The following is a 22,009-nucleotide window of genomic DNA, read 5'->3' on the forward strand; positions in this document are numbered from 1 at the left end:
AATAGGCTACATTTCTATCATTTACGCTATTATCTATATACTATCTTCGTTGCATTCAGAATTTCCATAAAAATCTTATCTCACAAATTTCCCTTTAAAATTAAACAGGTAAATAAAGAAATAGACACAATGGGTTTTGAAAAGCTGACTTTGTAAGACCCAAGTCCTGCGGTTGTATCCAGGCAAACTCATAGGAGTGTATATTTGAATGAACAATGGCAAATAATAGCCTGCAGGTGGCACTGTTGCACTTCCCCTGGAGAAATCTATTTCAGGCGAGCCCCGCACTTTGTCTTTGGTGATCAATGGTTGACTGAACAGGAATAATGCGAATTTATGGCTCTTCTGGATACGCTTGTTTTATCCTGCAGGCCTGGGTAGCGCCATTAATGCATTCACTCAGTGACTATTTTGGACTTGTGAGGCGCACGAAACGAAATGCCTGTGTCACTATAAAATGCAACATTCCTGTAATCGCTGAGCTGCTTGCCACACAGCTTTCCAAAACATTGCATATGATAGACTGCATAGCTCTACCCCAGGTCCGTCCCGGCTTCTGTGAAAGGCACAGTGCCCCTCACGGTACCCCGTGAAGCTAGACTAGGGCTTCCCAGACCGCTGTATGGCGGTGGGTCGAACAACAATTTCAACAATTATATGTATTTATTTATGTGTGTGTGTGTGTGTGCATGTGTGTATAGAGAGAGAATTTTTGGAAATTAGAAAATTTCATACATTTAATCGTTTCCATTTTTCCAGATGCGGACAGAACGCGCAAACTTCAGAAGGCGTATATATATATATATATATATACATACATACGTTTTGTGTGTGTGTGTGTGTATATATATATATATATATATATATATATATATGAGGGAAAAAGAGAGAGTTAATTTTTGGAAATTAAGTAACCCCTCCACAAGATGCCCAGTGCTCTGCTGTGAGAGGAGTACTGGCCAAGGGGTTCGGAGACTGGGAACCCCTAAGCTAAGGAATCGGAACGTAAGCTCTTCTGCACAAAAATGGAAAAAACAAAACACTGCGCTTCTGCAGTTCATCCCTACCCTAAGATACCTAATCTCTCGGATGAAGTGATAGAGACACCGGCAGTTCAGGCCGGGCTCCTCGGGACCCCTTCAGACCGCCTCAGGAGGCCTTGAAGATGAATTTTTCAGAGGACACGCTCATCCCCAGAAACCTGCTACAGTATCACGCTCTCGAGACTCACGTCTGCCTGTACATCCGTAAAAACCGACGAAGGCTTCTGTGACGCACCAATTCTCAGACTTAAAGACCGTTTTAAAAAGAACCTCTTATAATACGTCACTGGGAGACACACCGAGAGACATGTCCCCTGGCTCGCTGTCCTCTAGCCTGTCAGCGGTCCTGACACTGCTTAGCATATGCTACCCCTAAGTTTAATTAAGTCATTCATCCATTCCTATCAAGATGCTACGCTAGGCGCGCTACAAATTTAATTCCATGTGGAACTGCACCTCATTACTGTCTAGCAAAATGGGGAAAATATGCACCTTATCTGTACTGTTCTTAAAAGTTCCTTGTAGACTATATATATATATATATATATATATATATATATATATAATGTCTGGTTGTGGGACTCCGTGGCAGAATAATCTGGATGGACGTTAAAATTGCAAGTAAAATTACGGGTAAAATTACAGGTTTGTCAAACACCTCGACATCCACAGATTGTCTTACACTGAATGCATCCTAGCCGCCCCCCCCCACACACACACACTAAAGAATAATAAAAAAATCATGACTATAACCCACAGTGCAATGCAGTTTAGAGATGGCATAATTGGCTTAATTTGTGCCTGTTTTTGGAGCCTAAATACATCCTCCTGCCCCCCCCCCCCCAAGAAAGGCCAAGGACCTGCATCACTGGCTAAAGAATCAGGATGACATCATCCGGTGTTAAACTCCATCGGGGTGGCCCATGGGTGAGGCTGAGTCCGTGTCACGTCCGCTTAGACATATATCAAGAAGCATCAAGTACCTTATATGCAGTGGCCATTTTTACACAGTTTTGTTCTAATAAATAAGAAAAAAGCCACACAATGATCGAAACGCCTGCTGTGCGAATCCCTCTCCAGGCTGTCGACAAAGGTCCGTTTGGGCCACACGTGAGGCGTGAAAAGACAAACACAAAGGGGGCAGGAGGCATGGCTGCCACGTGTCCCGACGCCTTGCGCGTCTGAGAAGGACCTCCATGCAGCCGGCTGTCTGCCGTCGCTCTCGCCAGCTGCATAGATCCACTAGCCCCAAGACGCCCCCCCCCCTCCAGTGCTAGTAGGGGGAGAAGATGATGGGGGTGTGCGATGCCCTGAGGGGCCCAGGGGCGGGCCGGAAGAGCGCGGGGCTGAGCAGGGGGGCTTGGATGAAGGTGGCGGTGCCCGCCGGGTGCCGCAGTGCCAGTGGGTTAGCAGCCACAGTGCACAGGGCCGCCGGGCTCAGCGGGCTGGGCAGGAAACTCGCAGTCAGGCTCTTGGTCAGCTGCTTGTGGAGGGCCAGCTTGGTCTGTGGGAGAAGAGCAGCCGCATCTAACAGTTAGCGGGATTAGCGGGAGTTCGCCCTACCGAATTAGCATAGCCACGCTATAAGCTAACTCCAGCGGTGTGTTTCTACCGTAAACGGTTAGACTAGGAATAAGCAAGCTACTCAACGGATTACAATCCTTTATGATTCATATCATTTCCCCTCATATTCATTCAGTGAATGCAGTGAACCTTGTTTGCCTAGATTAAGTTCCTTATAATTTTATTTAGCTAAATGGCCAGCGGGAGATTTTAGCCGAACCGCGTTACTCAATTATACAGCTGCAGATATTTCCTGAGGCAAGAACACAGGTGTGGACAGAAGCGTAATAGTTTGACGATCCGTGGCATGTTTCATCGTTTAGCACTTAATTAAAAGTTAATCAAATAATAAGAATAATTGGTTAATAATGGTTATATTTCATACCAAATATTTTCATGCGGGGCTAGTTTTATTTCATAATATATCAATTATAGTGCACTGACTATTAACTGGTGTTGGTTCTACCAGTAGTAGTCATTTCTCTTCAGGGACAACCTGACCTGCAGGTTAAATACAACAGGGCATGATCAACGAGGCTAGCTGGTGGTGAGCTGGAATCTGGAAGCTGGAATCTCACCACTGCACCTGCAGCAGTGCTACTGAAGGGCTGCTTCGTTCGTTTACGGCGCGGCGTATTGTGGGTATTCATCACCAAGTGGCCCCAGCAGCCACCAGCGTTAATGACGACGAATATGTGACACAATGTCGTTTATTTCGCTGGTCGTGTCGCTTGACGTAAGTGATATACTCTGACAAAAATATATCACCATCCCATGATATATCTCTAGTGCATTATAGTCAGGGATGCATATAACTGGTACGCAAATACGCATTCACCTTTAAAAGCGATACGTGCAGCAATCGATTGCTGTAACAGCGCAGATGCGTACATATTTGACGCTGATATGACAAGAAATTATCGTGCATTGTAACCTCTATATCGCAAATGGCGTGCAAATTAGCATATACAGGTTAAAATGCACGATAATTTCTTGTCATATCAGCGCAAATGTACATAAAATACGTATGTATTTACACTGTTACAGCAATCGATTGCTGAACGCATCGCGTTTAAAGTTGAATGCGTAGCTACGTACTAATTACTGCTAGGCTAATAACAATTGTAACAATAATCGAACAAATGTCTCAAATATGGAACCTATAGTACGAAAGAAGGATGCTTTAGCCTATCATAAGGGAGGACCGATATGAAACAATACAAAAGGCTCACTGGATTGGCCTGACAACATGCCAATCAAAAATGATGTGTGCCAAAAATGCATATTCAGTTTCTGCATACATATAAACAGCTATTTAGATGCATTCGTCATCAGTAGGCCTTTAATTCTATTGACATTATAATCTGAAGTGAACCTTTCTGTTCACTTCAAAACTTTCAAACTGCTAAAAGCCCCCCTTTAGCCTCACATCCAGCAACACAAGCTAAGGTTTGCTGATTAACTATTCATACTAAACAGCTATTTATGGGCTGTAAAAATATGAACCAGCAGCAGTTGCAGCATGTTCCTTTGTACGTGTTTTTTGATAACTAACTAAAGCCATTTCCATTATTACAATTTGTCAGCTATTGTTCTGTGCTGTGAAATTTCAAAAATGAAATTAAAACTTTACAAATATTTCTGGGGTGGTGCAGTGGTTGGCACTGTTGCCTCACACATCTGAGACCAGGGTTCGAGTCTCCACCATGGCTCCGTGTGTGTGGGGTTTGCATGTTCTCCCCGAGTGGTCGTGGGCTTTCTTACGGGTGCTGCGGTTCCCCCCATGGTCCCAAAACACGCTGAGATGCCAAATTGTGTGTGTGTGTGTGTGTGTGTGTGTGTGTGTGCGTCCTTTGATTGGTTGGCCCCACATCCTGGGTTGTTCCCTGCCTTGCGCCCATAGGCTCCAAGACCCCCCATGACCACGAATAGGATAAGCGGTTACAGAACATGGATGGATGGTTGGAAGGATGTTCCTGAATTTAGGATGATCATCTGCAAATAAATAACTGTAACAGCACCACATTTAATTATGGTGCTGATGCTTCAAATACTCTGGAAAACAAATGATAATAATATTAAATTAGGAAAAGCAGAAAGCTTGGACAAAACATAAAAAGTGGTTCTGCTAAGAACATTACGATTTAAACTGTGCCTTGTTGTTACTGTGTTTGTACGTACAACAACGCACAAGCAATCTCTGCCAGACTACAATGAAGCTATGCTGCTGTCTCAGTAATAAGAAATGCTCCTAATTGTAATCTGGGAGCTGCAATTACAGGCCCTGAAACATGGACCATGTTGTTTTGTCAACCAGAATCCAAAAGCTGCCAGCATCCCGCATCCTGAGGCATTTTTATAGGTGGAGCACAGAGATTCTTCTGACTGGCTGCTGAACAACTTCAGCACCTTGCAGGAAGTGGTGAAGACAGCACAGACTGTCACTGCTTATCTGCCTAACATCCAGGATATCAATGCGAGTTGATGCCTTAAGTGGGGCCTGTTATGCTCATTTTCACTGTTAGAGCTTTAAGCTCCACCCACAATGAGCCCAGTGTGCTCTCATTGGTCAGCTTGCCCTACACGTTCTGCCCCTGTCTTGCGTTCTGCAGACAGATCGTTGCAGGTAGGCAGGCAATAAGAATTGTGTTACCAGGTGACCTCACCATGTCACAGAAGTAAGGGGTGGAATCCGAAGGAGATGTTTCAGGCAGATTAGATAAAGAGTGGTTTCTGTGGTGAGAGTTACTTTGACTATGAAGACTTTGCAGACCGTTTACATGCTCAAAAAGCTATATAACACACTAGTCACCCCAGCCATAAACTTTGGGTTAGTTAGCGTAATCCCTGGTCCTTTGATAACAGATTGAGGTATCTCTTTGGGTGGGAGCAGCTGAGGAAGCCTCAGTGACATCGTGTCTGTCTGTGATGGACAGTTCCAACCAAGACCTGACTCCGCCCCAGGCCTGTGACGGACAGTTCCACCCAGGACCTGACTCCGCCCCAGGCCTGTGACGGACAGTTCCACCCAGGACCTGACTCCGCCCCAGGCCTGTGACGGACAGTTCCACCCAGGACCTGACTCCACCCCAGGCCTTGCTCCCAACCTCCTTGACAGATTATTCGTGCTTTCTTCCTGCTAGGAACTACAAGGCTCAGCTAAGCTAGACCAGAAGGCTTGTTTTCACTCCTGCTGTCAGGGAAGCACCATCGCAGAGTCGGCCCATAGATAATCAGGCTCTGTAACTGCTTCTACTCTCAGGCAGTGAGGATGATCAATAGCTGATCAGACTACTACTGATCTGCCCACCTGCACCTTTCTGATCTCTTGGCCTGCATCTACTGCTGTGTGCTGGACTGTTGTACATCTCATAAATAAACTTTGATTTGGTTTTAAGTCCAAGGTGCACTCCTGTAGTATAAGCAGAACCCCAACCCCCCCCCCCCCCCCGCCCCCAACCCCTCATGAACGTTCCTCTGGAGCAAACCTGAGAGGAGAGGGAGCTGAGGCTGTAGTGGCCGAACACCTTCTTGACGGCAGAGACGGCCCCACCGGCATAGCCGCTCCATCGCACGGTCTGGGCAGACGGAGGAAAGGGATGGAGTGACACAGCAGTCCAATGGCAGAGCCTCCATACGCTGACCAACAAGGATTTATACTGGGGCGGGGCCAACGGGAGTCACTGACCTCAGGTGAAACCTGATTCGCTCCCAAAGTGCCTCCTTTTCCGTCACTCACCGATTCAAAACCAATCATTGGCTAATGATAAAGTTGGCCCCTCTGTATGAATTATAGCCTCTCTGATGCCCCCCACTTAAAAAAAAAAAATCCTACAATCGCCCCTGCCCACCAACTAGTAAAATTACCCAAAACATAATGCTCTTGGACATATCATTCATCAACAAAACACACGCTTAATCTTATGTGTGAATGTGGTGCTGTACCATACAGAGAGGCCTACCTTATCATCCAATGATTTGTTCTGAATCGGTGAGTGACAGAGAAGGGGGCACTCCAAGGACCTATCAGCTTTCTGCTGGGGCCCCTGCGGCCCCGCCCCTCTATACTCCCCTCCATCCTCAGGTGTAGACGCGGCTGCCTGACGGTACTTACAGGTAGCAGAGAGCTTTGCTGGCTCTTGGTGTGCGGGCTGAACTTGGGCTTGGGGAGTTTTCCCGCCAGACGGTCCTTATGCCTCCTGCTGTTCATGTGCTGGAACGCGGGGAGACACCGGTCACAGGCCTCCCAACGAGACGCTTCAACAAACACAAACCTCTTTCACTCCCCCCCCCCCCCCACCACCATTCCCACGCACTCATTATGCCCGGGATCTGGTGCCATGGAACCTTTGACACGGGGCTAGGAGTCACATGACAAACTAACAACAGCGGGGTGGAGCCTTTGTGAGCAGCCCCGCCCACTGCTGACAGAGACCGTCCTGGAAAATGTGAGGCGCAGATCATCTCTCTGCTGCCAGTGATTAGGTTTAATGTCCCTCCAAGCGACGCCACCCCCCAAATGTCAAAGCCGTAACCTTCCTCAATCTCCGCTTCTCAGTTCGAGACCAAATCTGATTTCATTGAGATTTTATTGTTTGTGCTATAAAATACTGCAAGAATATATATTTTTTATCATCCGCATTATCTCTTTTCCTGTACATTTGATAGCTTATTCTAATACGTGATTTCCAAGATTACGTATTTCTTTGCCCCCATGAGAGTGACATAATAAGAAATTATATCAACTTGGGTTATATACATTTTTAAAAAATCCTATAAAATTTTCAGTTAATTTTTTCCATCAGATCTTGTTAACAGTGAATGCAACAATTAAACTTGAATTACGTGGACCCAAGGCTCATTGGGAATCTGTCAATGAAGACTCAAAACAGCCATTGTTAGGAAATATTCACCTAACCTCATAATGGTAACGCTGTTAAATTAAATGAATGCAACAATGTAGCAACACCTCTGCACTGACTGTGCTTCCAGAGGCCTGAATGTCAGAGTCACTGACATATGCTTCCGTGGAGTTTATGTCTGTGTCTCCCAGCCTCATTACAACCAAAAGCCTTTTTGAAAGGAACTTAAGTTCCCGCAAATCTCCCACTTCCTCATGTTCATCATCCATGCCGAATTCCAGCTCAAGAGCCCGACAGACAATGTCACTTCCTGTATTCGTGTCGCCTCGTCCCCTTGGCCATAGAGGAGCAGCCAGACAGGTGAGTGAGACTCTCCCAGTATGCTAAGCGGCTCCCATAGCTGATCCACATTGCGGAGACCGGGTTCCACAGCCAGTCCTGGGTGTCTGACCCAGAAGTCCCAGTGCCTTCACCTGCTCGAGCTGCGTCTCCGAGTTCACGTGGATCTCGCACACCTCGCAGTGGTGCTCCTTGCCGGTGATGCTAAGGCTGCTTTTGGCTCCGATCCGTTTGCTCCTGCAGGCCGCTATTTTGCTCCGGCGCCGTGGCTGAACGCACTGGCCCTCCAGCATCAACTTGTGTTTGGACCCTGTAGGTGGGATGGGGGCAGGGTTTGGGGGGCGGGGCACAGGGAAAGAAGCAGCGAATCGCAAGACTTAATTCAGACCACTAGTATTACCCTGAAGGGGTAGCATGCAAAGTGATTTAATTAGCGAGAGAGACACCATCCAGGGCATCCCAGTATTGCCTTGGATGAACCCACCCCCAGAACCCTGTACTGATAGGTGATTAGAACATAGGCGTAGTAGCAAAATTAGATGTCCAGCAAAATTGAGACATCTGTATTCTTACTGACTCCCACTGAGTAATAAATTAATGCATTCCATACCAAAAAGAAAACTCAGCAGAGGTCGAATGTATAATTCACAGTGGCAGAAAAAATGTTAGCGTCAATCGGGCAAATCTATTGATGGACTGCTTCTACTTCTGATGAGGTCCAGGATTTTATGGCTGACCTGAGTCTGATGGACACCTACCCGGAAAACACATTTTAAACCCGTGCGTGACCTGAAACATTAAATTATTCATAAAACTGCCCATTAAGACCACAAGCTTTTAAATCTAAAAATATTACTTGAAACCACATTCTTTTTGGTTTAAATTAAAATGGTCAAAAATGACTTTTTTCCATTTTGATATTGTGTCATTAAATCAATAGGAAAATAGCTGATTTATTTACAAAGTGTCTTCAGCTTTCAATATGAAAAACTCAATTTATTATTTAAACAGCGAGGTCCTAATGGCTTCTGGTCAATTATCAAATTTTAAATTATTTCCATCCAGGCCACTGGATAATGGAGATTCGGATTTCAGTTATTATTGTGTTATTATGTCTGTTCAAAACTTGAACATGGCTAGACTGTGAGTAAAACCCCCAAAACTATAAACACATAAAATTAGAATTCAGTATAATTCATTCTCCCTGCATAGGAGAAGTGGGTCTAGAGAATGGATGGATGGATATCTGTTCTATATAAAGGATTATGAACATGCTTTACATCTGAAAAATAAATCCCATTTAAGTGTGAAAAGTATTTTGTTATCTCTGCCGTACAAAAGGCAAGACGCCGTTCATATTTTATCGAAACCGTTTTCTGACCGAAATTGGATGTCTGCGCCTCTGTTTTATCTTGTAACAAAAGATCTTAATTCAGCCATGCTGAGTTTTGAATAAGTCCACTATCATTCATTTATCTGTCTACTTCACATTCGGGTGCAGAGTCGACACATTTTGCATCCCCTTTTCTGTTTCAGTTTCAGTGTAGTTGCTACATTTTGCTGCCTTAGCACAATATGAATACTGTTACTGAATTTAGTACTTAGAACTAAGAACTACCTTTATCCATTTACAGCTGAAAAACAGAATAATACCTGATGAAACACTTCTTTGTGGCCACTAATATAATTTCCACTTCAGTCAAATGGATGTTCCTTGCACGATCATAAATATTTCGCTCGTCTGCAGACAGATAAGATAAGAGGTGTTTCTATTGGTGTGACTATGGCAATTATCACGTGTGATGCTGCGATCCAGAGTGCGCTAAGCATGTTGGGCTCAGACTGCAGGGTGAGGTCTATCTGAAATGCGATCCTGCTCGCCCAGAATGCGATACAGACGCAGGATTTACCACTGTTATGGGCATCGAGCTGCGACACGGAGTTGACGGTGACTTTACACACGGGGCAGTGGAGATGTTGCTTATTTCTTCTGGGGTCTTTATCTCCATCCAGGATGGCCTCCCCCTCGCCACTGGGCAGATCCCGGGAGGGGGGCTCAAAGGACAGGCTCGGGACCTTGTTGCCGGGGGGATCCGACGAGACGGACTGTTGCGGGGCCGGGGACACGTAGGGGGAGGTCAGGGTGGGCAGCTCCAGCGATGACACCTCCGATATGGGGGTGAGCATGACAGAGCCCCCCGGGGACTCCTCCAGTCTCACCGGCTCCGGATCATGCGGAAGGGCTGCGGAAGAAACATCCGATCACATACCAAAGCGAAAGGAGGCAGCGTGTAGCTCAGTGGGTTAGATTGCCGTGCCTGTGGTCGGAAGGTTGTGGGGTCAAATCCCAGGGTTGCCAGAGTGAGCGAAAGCCCTTTAAATCCAATTTCTCTAGGGATCATCTGACTCCGTTTTCAAAATATTGTACTTCGCTTTGGATAAAAGCATCTGGTTAACTCAGTTAAATGTGATCTGGGTGAAACACTCAATCCATACATAAGTGCTCATCCACCTCAGGATACGAAGCAGGACACACACACACTCCTATGCATAATCATACACTAAAAGCAATTCAGAGACACTAGTTGACAATTCTGGGATGTGGGAGGGAACTGGAGAACTTGGAGGAAACCCACACTTCCAAAAGAAAGACCACGCTAATCCCCACAGAGAGAGCTGGTGTCATCGGTCCCATAGCCATGATGGTGAGGCCACAATGCGACCCACTGTACAATTTCTGGGAAGCCATGAAAATAAACTCCCAAAAGACTCGTACTTAGGTATTGTACAAAATGACCTCATCAAGGTACACATGAAGGGTAGCCTCGACGACGGACCGTGTGATCATCGCTCAGAAGATGCTGGTACCCAAAGCTCATTATCAATCTTACTCCTTTGGCGATGATCACGTGGCTTCAGTCCGACGTTTCGCGCTATATAACGAAACTTTTTATTATCTTTGATCAGACTGATTTCAGTGAACAGATAACGGTGAATTTTCAGTTCAATCTTAGGTCCCTTAGAGTATCAAGCCTTATTTACTTCAAATGACAGGGAAGATAAAGCCTTATCTCGTTTTTGATGGAAAACGTAAAAAAAACATTGCTGAGACTCATGAATCCACGAAGGCGGATGCATTTTAAGTCATTTTTATCATTTTCACTTGGATTTTGGAGCCAGTGGGTAAAATACAGTATAAAAACTGTATAAGACAAGGAGTTAAATGGATGGATGGATGGATAGCAGGAGCTTTATTCATTTATTACTCGGTAATATACACCTGAAACACAGAACCACATACGTTCTGACAGATGCCTATAGGTCTTCTATCCAATTTCACCCACGTCACTTTTCTCACGTTCCTCAGAGACATTTCAGCCCATGTCGCCCCTCCAACTCAGCTATCAGGCTCTTATTGCAATTTAACTTAAGTCCAATTTAATCGTCAACAGTGAATTAGAAAAGGTCAAAATAAACTTTATCTGTGCAGTTTAAAGATCTTCTGTCTACCGTGTTTCCGTTCAGTGCAAACAAGGGCACCGACTGCAACATTCACCAGATGCCGTTACAGTTTAATTATGCCTATTCTCACAGCACGTGCAGTGTATCAATTACCGCAGGAACTGCCCCCTGACACCTCATTGTATTCCAGTTAACAAAATAGGGCGCTGGAGGGCATGTCAAATGTATTTACCCAGAAACCAATCTAGAGGTCATTGGATTTTTTCCCCCCCAGAGTAAATTCACTGCAGCGGGGGTCCCGCTTTCTATTTCTTCAATACATAGCGAAGACGGAGCGAAAAGGTAATTTAAAAGGCTAATTTTTTTTTTGAAGGTGCCCCAGAAAGAAAGAATGGGAATTCTGAATGTCACTGGGAATTATGGATTCTGGAGATGCAGGTGAGATGAGCCAATTGGCTGAGGTGTGTGGACTGAACCTCCGCAACCATGAACAGGACAAGGGGTTAAATGGATGGATGGATGGATGGATGGATAGAGGGTATTGACTGAGCCATCATGTTTCACGAAAATATAGCTCTGGAAAAAATTACTACTCCATATTTTTTTTAAATCTGCATTTTTGAACCCTGGTTTAATCCTGGTTCTGCTGGCAGAGGCTACACTGCGCGTCAGGCTGCTTCCAGGCTCAAAGTTACTAAGACAGCAGCACACAAGAACAAGGCGAAGCTGGAGACACTGGGAATGACCAGAAACCAGCCAGGTAGAGGGAGGAAGCGACTCTCTAATGCCAGAGATGACCGTCAACTTATCCAGCAGTGCCTCATAAATCATAGGATGACCTCAAGTGACCTTCATAAAGAATGGGAAACATTAAGTGCAGGTGTGAAGTGCACTGCTAGGACAGTTCATATCAGGCTCCTAGAAGCAGGGCTGAAGTCCCATAAAACAGGGAAGAAGCCCTTCAGTGAGAAGCAGGGAAGAGCCAGGCTGCAGTTTGCAAAAAAAAATGTAAATTTTACACAAGAGAAATGAGTGAAACTAAAAATTCTGGCACGAACCAGACTTACATGGACAGCAACAAGACCAGCTTTGGTTTGCAAACAGAAAAACAACAACAGTGCATTGAAGCTTCCTTGACTTTTGGTGCCGGTGACCCCCGACCGGGACCCACAGTAATTACCGCTTCTCCAAAGATCTACACTCCACCATCAATCTGAAGATGTAAGCTTCCTCAGCAGGAATCCGCCCGCCTCAGCTGGGCTGGTTCTGTAAGACGTGACGTCCTGGTGATGCAGAAGCATTCAGCTGAAATCTCTCAGCTGTATATCTTGACTGTTCTAATGCATCATTTATCCTTGCCGTTCTGTGACGCCTTCAGCTTCTCTTGGATTCCTGAAATGTGTCACGCACGTAGGCAAAGTGTCTTTTTTTGTCCAGTTTCGTAACATAGCTTGTGGGAGGGGCCTCCCCTCATGCCTAAATTCAGCCACCCCCCCGGTGAAAAACCTTCCTCTGTCTCACATTCCGGAAACTGCCCCAAAAGGGAGAGCTGAGACGTTAAGGTGCCCCTATTTACATATAAAAACATGCCCTGCTCAGCCTGTATCTCCCTAGACACTGCTACACCCATCATTAACACCACTCCGCCGTTCATTAACCTTGCGTCTCCCTTCAGCAACGCCATCCTACTCTCCATTACACTGCACCACCCCCTCGGTAACGCCGCTGTACTCTAAACTTACACGGGTCTCCTAAAGTAAACACAAGAGGGCGCCATTTTCATTTGCCAACTGTTGCCCTTCAGTGTCACTTTTAAAGTTTGCCTCCGCAATCAGCGCTTCAATTAGCTGCCGTCCGCTTTTCCTAACGCATCGCCTTTCTTTGTAGATATCTCACCTGAGCTGTGGCTGTAGGGCATCGCAGAGTGAGTTTCCTCCCGCAGTCCAAAGACATGCAGTTAGGCTAAATGCGGTGTCTGAATCATCAGTAATGTGTGTGTTTGTGCCCTGTGCTGCACTGGCATCCCTTGCAGGATCTACTCCATCCTTGGGCCCCGAGCTGCCTGGGTTCGAAGATGCATGGTCTATCGTCTTCTCTTCATTATTATACCTGTTGTTCTTAATCTGTTGACTCAAGTGCAAAACAAGTAGGGCGCTTAAAATTGGGTCATTATGGTAAACAATAATTAATATTGATACAAGGCGGCTTTCTTTCAAACATGTAAATAGTGCAATTTAGTCCAAACCACCAGTGAATGGGAAAGTTCATTCTGCATAACAGATATTCTCTCCCCGGCAGAACCTCCATTATCGGTGATTGTCCTTGGTGTTATGTCGGAATCCTGCAGCTCCGGCTCCATATCAATATTAAAATCAATGTCTCATTTGGGTTTTTTTTTTCTGGAACTCAAGAGTGTTCAAAGTGTTTCTGCTAAGCCAAACGACCTCTGGGTTCCTTGGTCGTTTCGAGCTGAGAAAAGGAGGGGGGGGGGGGGGGGGCGTTGAGGTCACTCTTCGAAGGTCTGGCATTGTCCTCGGGCCAGGTGAGGCTTCCAGATAACCGAGCCCCCGACTGTGCCTTGATGGATGGGGACAAAGCTCGGGGGAGCGGCAGATGGGGCAAAACCTGGAACAGTTACAATAACTCTCTGATTCACGCCGCTACGATAACCGCACCCCTCTCCCTGTCAGGACAAGCTCTGCGAAAAAGCTGTCTGGCTTTTTTTTTGCCGGTCTGTATTATTTTGGCCTACAGCCCCCTCATCCTGAGGGCTTCGAGGACAGACAGACATTCCTGTAGCTTCTGTCACTCTTCAACAGGCAGCACTGGTATTACATGATCCAGTCAAAGCTTCACCGTCAGACATACTGAAGCAGCAATGGCTGAATCGTGTAATACCAAGAGACCTGCCAACATTATTTACTGTATGTGTATCCAAAGCGACGTACAATTCAAAGCATGGTCAGGCAATCCCCAGAGCAACTTGGGGGGGGATAAGGGATTTGCTCAAGTGCCTCGTGGCGAAATCACTCTGCCGACCCCAGGATTTGAACCAATGACCTTCTGTGTATCCAGCCCCGCGATAATTCTGTGCAACTGACACAGAATGTTTCTGTGTTCTGAAGGACACATATAAAGGGGGGCGTGGGCAGCGAGAGCAGGTGACAGAGTGACAACGCCACGTTTGCATCTCGCCCCCACGACTGCGCTTTGGTGAAGCCACAACCTGACACGTCTGTGACCCTCCCGGCGGAGTGGCCTTGAGGTCCAGGGAACCACATCAGTCCGCCAGTTTCTCTTCTGCCCCTCTGTTGTCTCCTTGAGAGAGCTGAGCACGCTATTGGCTTCCCAGAACGGCCTGACGTCTTGTGATTGGCTCTTGGCTTGTAGGGAAGGGCGAAAGTAGCCCGTTTCATAGGGTGTTCATTCTGGGTATTACTGGGTTACCGAGTCGCGCTGTCGCATGCTGAGACTGGGTCGCTCTGCTGCATTTCAATTTCACATAACGCCAATTACAAAAGGGGGTTTATTAAGGTTTGTGCCTTGTGACTAAATTACTTTGGAACTATAAAATTACTTGCAACATAAAACCAGTTCTGGCTTATCTCCCTGCTGCCCTACTTCCCTCTCCATTTCCTCCTGTTTCTACCATATTTATACCGAATCTGCCTGTCAGATTTCCTGACCAAAGAACATCCAATCGGATCTGACAGAAAAGTAATTCTTTTTTTTCCCCCCTTCCTGTCTTTCCTTCAGTTTCAGAAAAAAAAAGTGTAATGCATGACTCAGCTATTTAATTCACTTTTCCCTGAAACTAATTACAAATAAACGCAGCATTTAGTTTGCGATGCCATTTGCCGGTTATTTTTGACTAACCATCCATGGTGAAGAAGTGATTAGGAGCGAATTAGCGTAATATTAGTTTATCATGTAGATTAATCTGCAGTTTGTTGCTCATTTTTCTATTTTGCACGAGCTAATAGGTTTAGCTGTGATGTGCCTCATAGCTTTCCTGCAGTCTAACTAGATAAGCAGGGATTTAGCGACTGGCATCGAGTCCTGGTCGTCCCTGGTCGTCCCCGGCCTTGTGTCCTCCGCATCCTGGGATAGGCTGCAGGATTTCATGGCTTTGGATGCTTTCGTATTTTTTAAACAAATGTGAGATCCTCTTAGAAACCATGAATAAGTCATAAAATTATGTACGTACACAACAGCCTGAAAGATGTATTGAAAATAAAAATTCTATCGATAGACCCCTGATCATCGAGAGGTTTCTTACACTACATGCATATATTGCTCCCTGTCCGAGTCACTGCTTGTCTTCCCCCCTGCCTTTATATTCAGTTACGTGGATGTGAAATCCCCCCTCCCTCTACCTATGGAGGCGTGACTGAAGTTGCCTCTCACTTGCTCTTAAGTGGGGAGGAGACGTGCGGTTAGGATTGAGGACTCGCTACTCGTAAATGACGTTTAAAAACAGTGACTTTCCCAGAAACGTTTACAGACGTGTGACCCCTGACCTTAGCCTAGCACACGCACGAATAGCCCTTTCAGCTAAGGCGCCAATGCTAACGTCTGTCGAGCGCCGCGTGCTTCCTTCGCGTCCGTCACGTCAAAGCTCCCATTCTCGACTACGCCCCGGCAGATCGACCCGCGGGGACCGCTCCAGACAGCAATCGCGAGGCAGCAAGCGCGATAAAGACCCGCCAGGAACCGTGGATCGATATTCAGGGCTCTTTATTAACTGAGCTGCTCTACCTAAGTCTGAACATCTTCTGCCCGAGTCCTTAAGGCATCTCCCGTGCCATCAATCACCAGGCAGGCGCTGAGCGGCGGCGCAGAGGCCCGGATCGGCGGCGGCTCGCAACTGCCAGCGTTCGGTTTCGGACGCAGGGCCAGGCATGTGGCAGGCGGGTAGCCGACGTACGGAACGCCAAGCAGAAGCGGGCAGGGCAGTGACAGCGACAACGTGACAACAACAGGGGGGAAAGGGAGAACGACAACCACTTGACTAGCATGTTGCGCTAACCGGTGCAAACTGCAATCTGAAATGGCAAAGACCGTCCTAGCGGGCCGCTACTTCTTGGCCTTCGATCGCTTACCGCCATCCGTCGGCGCCGTGGGGGCCTCCGTTGCCGGCACTTTCTCCCGGCCCTTGTCCTGCTCCCGGTCCCGCCCAGCTGCCTCCACCAGATGCCTCTGTTTGTTCCTCTGAGCCTCCATGGCCTTCATCTTGCGGGCATGCTTGTTGCCCTTGTAGTGCGCCTCTGCCTGGTTCTGCCGGCGGGGAAAGGCCAACACGGGAGTCAAAAGGGAGGCATTAAGGCTGAACTTAAGGCAGCTACAACTGTGGACTCTTATTATTCTGGGCTTTAGGTGGCTAAGCTTAGCTAACTCTACCGGAGTTCCACTGGACTGATGGACTGAGCATGCTCAGTACACCTGGACAAGAACACAGGCGTTAAAGCTGACATCACAAGTGTGTCCAATTCATACATGACACTCAAAATCACGCGGGACACCGTTACAGCAGCTGCTGCACCATCTCTGTGAGCCTGACAGCAGAGGTAACCAGCATTCTGTCTCCCGCCTGACGGTTTGCAGTGACGTGACCCTGCATTTGAGCGCGACCGTCTTACAGCAGCCGAATAATTCCTTACAGCCTTACAGTAATGACTGGAACATGTCAGTCACATGGGTGGCGTGTGCCCGTGATCGGAAGGTCGCTGGTTCAGATCCCAGGGTCAGCAGAGTAATTTCACCACTGGGCCCTTGAGCGAGACCCTTAACCCGCAATTGTTCCAGGGTCAGACTGACCCCGCTTTCAATTGTACATCACTTTGGATAAAAGCATTTGCTAAATAAAGAAACTGTAATTTTTTTCCAGTGCTGTTCAGCTTCGCCATTCTCAATTTGAGTCCGGGGTGGGGTTGAGTCCAGCACCTGCTGGATACACGTGGAGTTCCCCAGCCTGGACCCCCTCCCCTCACCGGGGCCTTGACGTCTGGCCTCCCATACCTGTTCGCAGACACTCGGCAGCTGAGGACCAGACATGGCTGAACATCCCAACATCATGTGACCCACACCCCACGTATGTCGTAACACCGACCATCTGTTAATATCGCAACTACTGCAAAGGAAAGCGATCACAGGTGCAGGGGAAACATTTACCCTGGAACCGCGGAGACCCGGGTAGGCCAGACGAAACTGTAAATTTTACTCTAAGGCCTGTGTTGGAGAAGCAGTGTGTGCGATGAAATTACAATTTATTTTTTTTTTAAGCAGATTCCTTTATCCAAAACGACATACAGTGAAGAACACAGGGTCAGTGAATACCTAGTGCAACTGAAGAGCTCATTTCCAAAACTTAGTCCATGATTTTTTTGTTGTTTTTCCGAAGAGACCGCCAGTGAGCTAAAGTAAGGATTCCTCCTCCTGTGATAGACTTCAGTCCTCATGTAATCATATAAAGATCTTTCCTTAAATTTCCATAGGAAGTTTCTTGTAAATTCATCCTGTGGACTGAGTGAATTTTGCTCTTTAAGTGTGGATTAAGGACCTTGCTCAGGGGGCCCAATGGTGAATCACTCTGGTCTCTCCGGGATTTGAGCTGGCAACCTTCTGATCGCAAGAACAGCATCCCAACCCAACAACCCCTAACACATCAGAAAGGGTTAAAGAAATGTGTAATAGAGCCAACAGCCTGGGAGAAACAGGAGCAAATCAAGGCAGCTCGCTGAATTTGACCTAGAGGGAAAGCTGCCGCGTGGGGAGTCGGCAGGCAAAAGCAGCAGAAGCAGCGAGAAGCTTGTAATCAGCACGGAGCATCCTGTCTGCGGAAAATTTAAATTTCAGCGCCGGGAATCTCCTTTTTTTTTTCCTCCCCAGAGGCACATAAAGATACGCGGAACGTAGAGATAAAATGGCCGCCGCACGCACACGGAACGGCCTGCTCAGACCTGATAAGAACCGGAATACGCAGCAAGCGGGAACCCGGACTTGGGTTCCGAGATACTGCAGGTGTAACAGGAACATGCCTTATCAAGGTCACACGAGCTCCCCAGAAGAAAGAAACCCACTCTCACAGACACACACACCCACTCTCACAGACACACACACCCACTCTCACAGACACACACACCCACTCTCACAGAAACACACCCACTCTCACAGACACACACACCCACTCTCACAGAAACACACCCACTCTCACAGACACACACACCCACTCTCACAGAAACACACACCCACTCTCAGACACACACACCCACTCTCACAGACACACACACCCACTCTCACAGAAACACACCCACTCTCACAGACACACACACCCACTCTCACAGAAACACACCCACTCTCACAGACACACACTAAAGCACTGCCAGCCACACACACACAAACAGACACACACACACACACAGACACACACACACACACACAGACAGACACACACACACACACACACACACACACAGACAGACACACACACACACACAGAACTGAAAACGGCCTCTTGATTTAACCCCCCCGTGAGGTTTGATTATCATGACCCCGGGAGAGCAAGACCCCACCACACTGAAACGATAAGGAATAATTTAAACTGTCAGCAAATGCTGCTGGCCCTCATCGAGGGCGGGGGGTTCTCTCGTTGAGTTCCTAGCGGGTCGACATGCGCATTGCACTGACCCCTCCAGGCCGCGGCTCTAAGCGCTGCAGATGCCTCACTCATTGCGATGAGGGCATCTGACCCCCTGCAGGAGCCCAGTGCATTTCCCAGATAAGAGCCCCATCAAAAGCCTGCAAAGAAAAGGGAACAGAAATCTGCAGGCACTGCACGTCTGTCGCATTTCCTGTGACAGGAGTGCTCCAGGGTAAACAAACAAGCGATCCCACTTCCGCACAGGGATACGTCCCTTTCTCGGCCCTTCTATCTTCTGTGAATAGACTCGCGTGCATTTCCCGGGATTCGATTGGAGGTAAATAAAGCAACGAGCCAGACAATTGGATAATGTTTCATGGAGGCGGGACAATGAGGCAAGTGGGCGTATAAATCAAAATAATGAGTCTGAGCATTAAAATTGTGATGTGCTGGTGCCACGCAGAAAGGGATGTCGCATTTTTCATCTCTGCGTTCTCAGGGCTCGAGCCCATCGCCATCCATCGTAAATGATCTCCTGTGACTGAACATCTGTCCAGCTGCTGCATGCAGATGTGCAACATTAAGAGCTCAGGGATGATCGTAATGGAGTGATGTTGCGCTTTTGGATCCCAGGCGATACGTGCTGCTGTACCTTTGAGCGAAAAACCGAAGATGGGCAAAATAAAGACAAGGCTTCAAATAAAATTTTCGGGAAAATAAAATTAAGTGTGACATAGCATAGGGATGTAAAGAACACAGATTTGAAAGTACTGAAAAGGATGCGTTACAAGAATGATATGATGTTGAAGTCAGACATGGTGATGAGGAGGGACAATACAATCAGTCAGGCTGGTCCACTGTATGAATAAACTCCCCCATGACAAAACGCTCCACTGGGGGGTGTGATGACAATGAGGCTGATCGATGAAGTGTCATCACAGAAGCTGATGGCTGCTGTCCCCCGCACAGCCCCAGTGGGGGTTGGGGGGGGGGCTTCGTCAACCTGTCTCCGCTGGGGGGACCGGCAGACACGGAACGGTGCCTGGTGTCAGACCCCCCCCCCCAAGACCTTCATTTATCGAAATGAACCACCTGTGACCCCGGAAGTCGATATTCAGACATCAGGGACCTTAAAGTCCGTCCGCATCCGGAACGCTATGGCTGGGATCTGCGTGATTATCTGCGCTCGTCTCAGTCCTAACGGGACGGGGGTGGGGAAGAGGGGCGGATCGGCAAACGTCCCCCAGCATGGATACGAACAGGCTTTCTGAACAGAGTAATTTGTTAGGTGACAGGAGTGTCACTGTTCCCCCACATTCACTTGGCAGCTCGCTGACGGAGGCGACCTCCATGATCACTGATTGGAGAATCTCATTAGGATTCGGCGGAATTCACGCCCTGCCATATAAATGCAAATGAGTCAGAAAGTAACTCGTGACACAAATGAAGCCCCAGATTACAGAAGTTGTGAATAAGACAGAAAGAGTCGCCGCAGCCCCCCCTTTTGAGGACTCTCGGTGTGTATGGATGCCCTGCAGTGGACTGACACCCCCAACTTTTGCCCAGTGTTGCCTGGGATTGACTCCAGCCCCAGTCTCCCCCCGAAAACCTTGTACTGGGTAAATGGTTAAAAAGTAGATGAACAGACTGACAATATGTCCGGCTGAATGCTGAAAAAAAAATGCTTAATGCTAATAATACTACTAATAATAATATATATACAGCCTCTCCCCAGGTTATGATGGGATTATGTTCCGATAAACCTATTGTAAAGCAAAAAACCATGTTAATTCAGTATACCTAAGCTAACAAACATCCTAGCCTAGCCTACCTTAAAAACATGCTCAGAACACTTACATTAGCCTACAGTCAGGCAAAATCTTTAACACAAACCCAATTTTATAATAAAATGTTGAAAATCTCATGTAATTTATTGAATGATGTACTGGAAGTGAAAAATGTTTACCGTAACACGGACCATTGTAACCCATATATGTAACCTATATATAGAAATGACATCATACAAACGAATGTGGTTTATAGAACTGAGATGTTAAACTGGCAATTCAGCAACCAAGGCAAGTAAGTGTCGTTAGTGAGAGAAATCGCCACACTGCAACTGGAGACGTGGGCCGCGGGAAGCTCTCACTGACCGTGGAGTTGAACCGCAGGTGGCAAATGTTACAGGAGATAACGGGTTTCTTCTTGAGCGGCTGAGGAACCCCAAAGGTGTGGTTGATAACGGCCTTCTGAACCGGGTCCATCTAAGGGGGAGAAAGACAGAGTCAATGGTTCAGGAATTTCTTGACTGGTACCTTACGGATCAGTATCGGGCCCTGAGCGTTTTTACGCACCTGAGGTCTCCTGAAGACGAACTGAACCTGACCGGGACATCGGCGTGGTCCCATGATATACGTAACGTAGACGTACAGCTATACGGCATCAGTGTAAAAGGACATGAATGTGTAATCTCAGGTTTTCTGATCTGAGTCCTTCTGCAGTACCTTCTGACTAAGGTGATCTATAAAATAGATATACCTGCATCCAACAGATATTGGTTCTAGATAAAGTCAGACGCAAAGCAAAGTAAATGCTAAAATTAGAAAGCGACAGTTCTGAGCTTTCAAGAACCAGCTGTCACTAGACTAGGGACATCTTGGATTTCCATTCACTAGAGACTGGGGACACCTTCTTATCCAAGTCATTACAGACGAGGAACGTCTTATAGTAGAGTGAGAACATGCTGAAAGCGCTGAGGGACAAAATCACTCGTGGAGCTAAAAACTACTGGAGGGCGTCGCATCGGATCAGAAGCAGCCTTTCCCGTAATTAAAAGATCTGCTACACCCACAGTCAAGTGCAAATGAGCCCCAGACAAGACAGAAATTGTCACTTTAAAAATATGGCATCGATACAGACAGGGGGAAAAAAAAAGGCACATTATTATAAGTTAAATGATTTCTGTTATTTGTCAAACGCTGACAAATTCTCTGGCATCTGGGTAACAGTTTTATCACGTAATGTGAGTGAGTAATGGGGGGAGCTATTTTGTTCCGATAGGGAAAGTGAGATGACTTTGACTGATGATTAAATATTCTCCA

General features: G+C 46.9%; 1 protein-coding gene across 4 annotated transcripts in view; it reads right to left on the reverse strand.

The window, feature by feature from the left end:
- Positions 1 to 868: 868 nt before the first annotated feature.
- LOC111855928 (zinc finger protein 385C-like) overlaps positions 869 to 22,009 on the reverse strand; it is a 111,678-nt gene continuing 90,537 nt past the window's right edge. For all 4 annotated transcript variants that reach the window (XM_023835437.2, XM_023835438.2, XM_023835436.2 and 1 more), the window contains 7 exons: positions 21,062 to 21,172; positions 16,372 to 16,546; positions 9,718 to 10,050; positions 7,942 to 8,117; positions 6,721 to 6,819; positions 6,095 to 6,184; positions 869 to 2,547 (listed from right to left, as the gene is read on the reverse strand). In XM_023835437.2, coding sequence (XP_023691205.2) covers positions 2,317 to 2,547; positions 6,095 to 6,184; positions 6,721 to 6,819; positions 7,942 to 8,117; positions 9,718 to 10,050; positions 16,372 to 16,546; positions 21,062 to 21,172 — 1,215 coding nt within the window. In that variant the 3' untranslated portion in view covers positions 869 to 2,316. The remainder of the gene's footprint in view (positions 2,548 to 6,094; positions 6,185 to 6,720; positions 6,820 to 7,941; positions 8,118 to 9,717; positions 10,051 to 16,371; positions 16,547 to 21,061; positions 21,173 to 22,009) is intronic.

This window comes from Paramormyrops kingsleyae, chromosome 22 (genome assembly GCF_048594095.1).
Source record: "Paramormyrops kingsleyae isolate MSU_618 chromosome 22, PKINGS_0.4, whole genome shotgun sequence".
Taxonomy (NCBI): domain Eukaryota; kingdom Metazoa; phylum Chordata; class Actinopteri; order Osteoglossiformes; family Mormyridae; genus Paramormyrops; species Paramormyrops kingsleyae.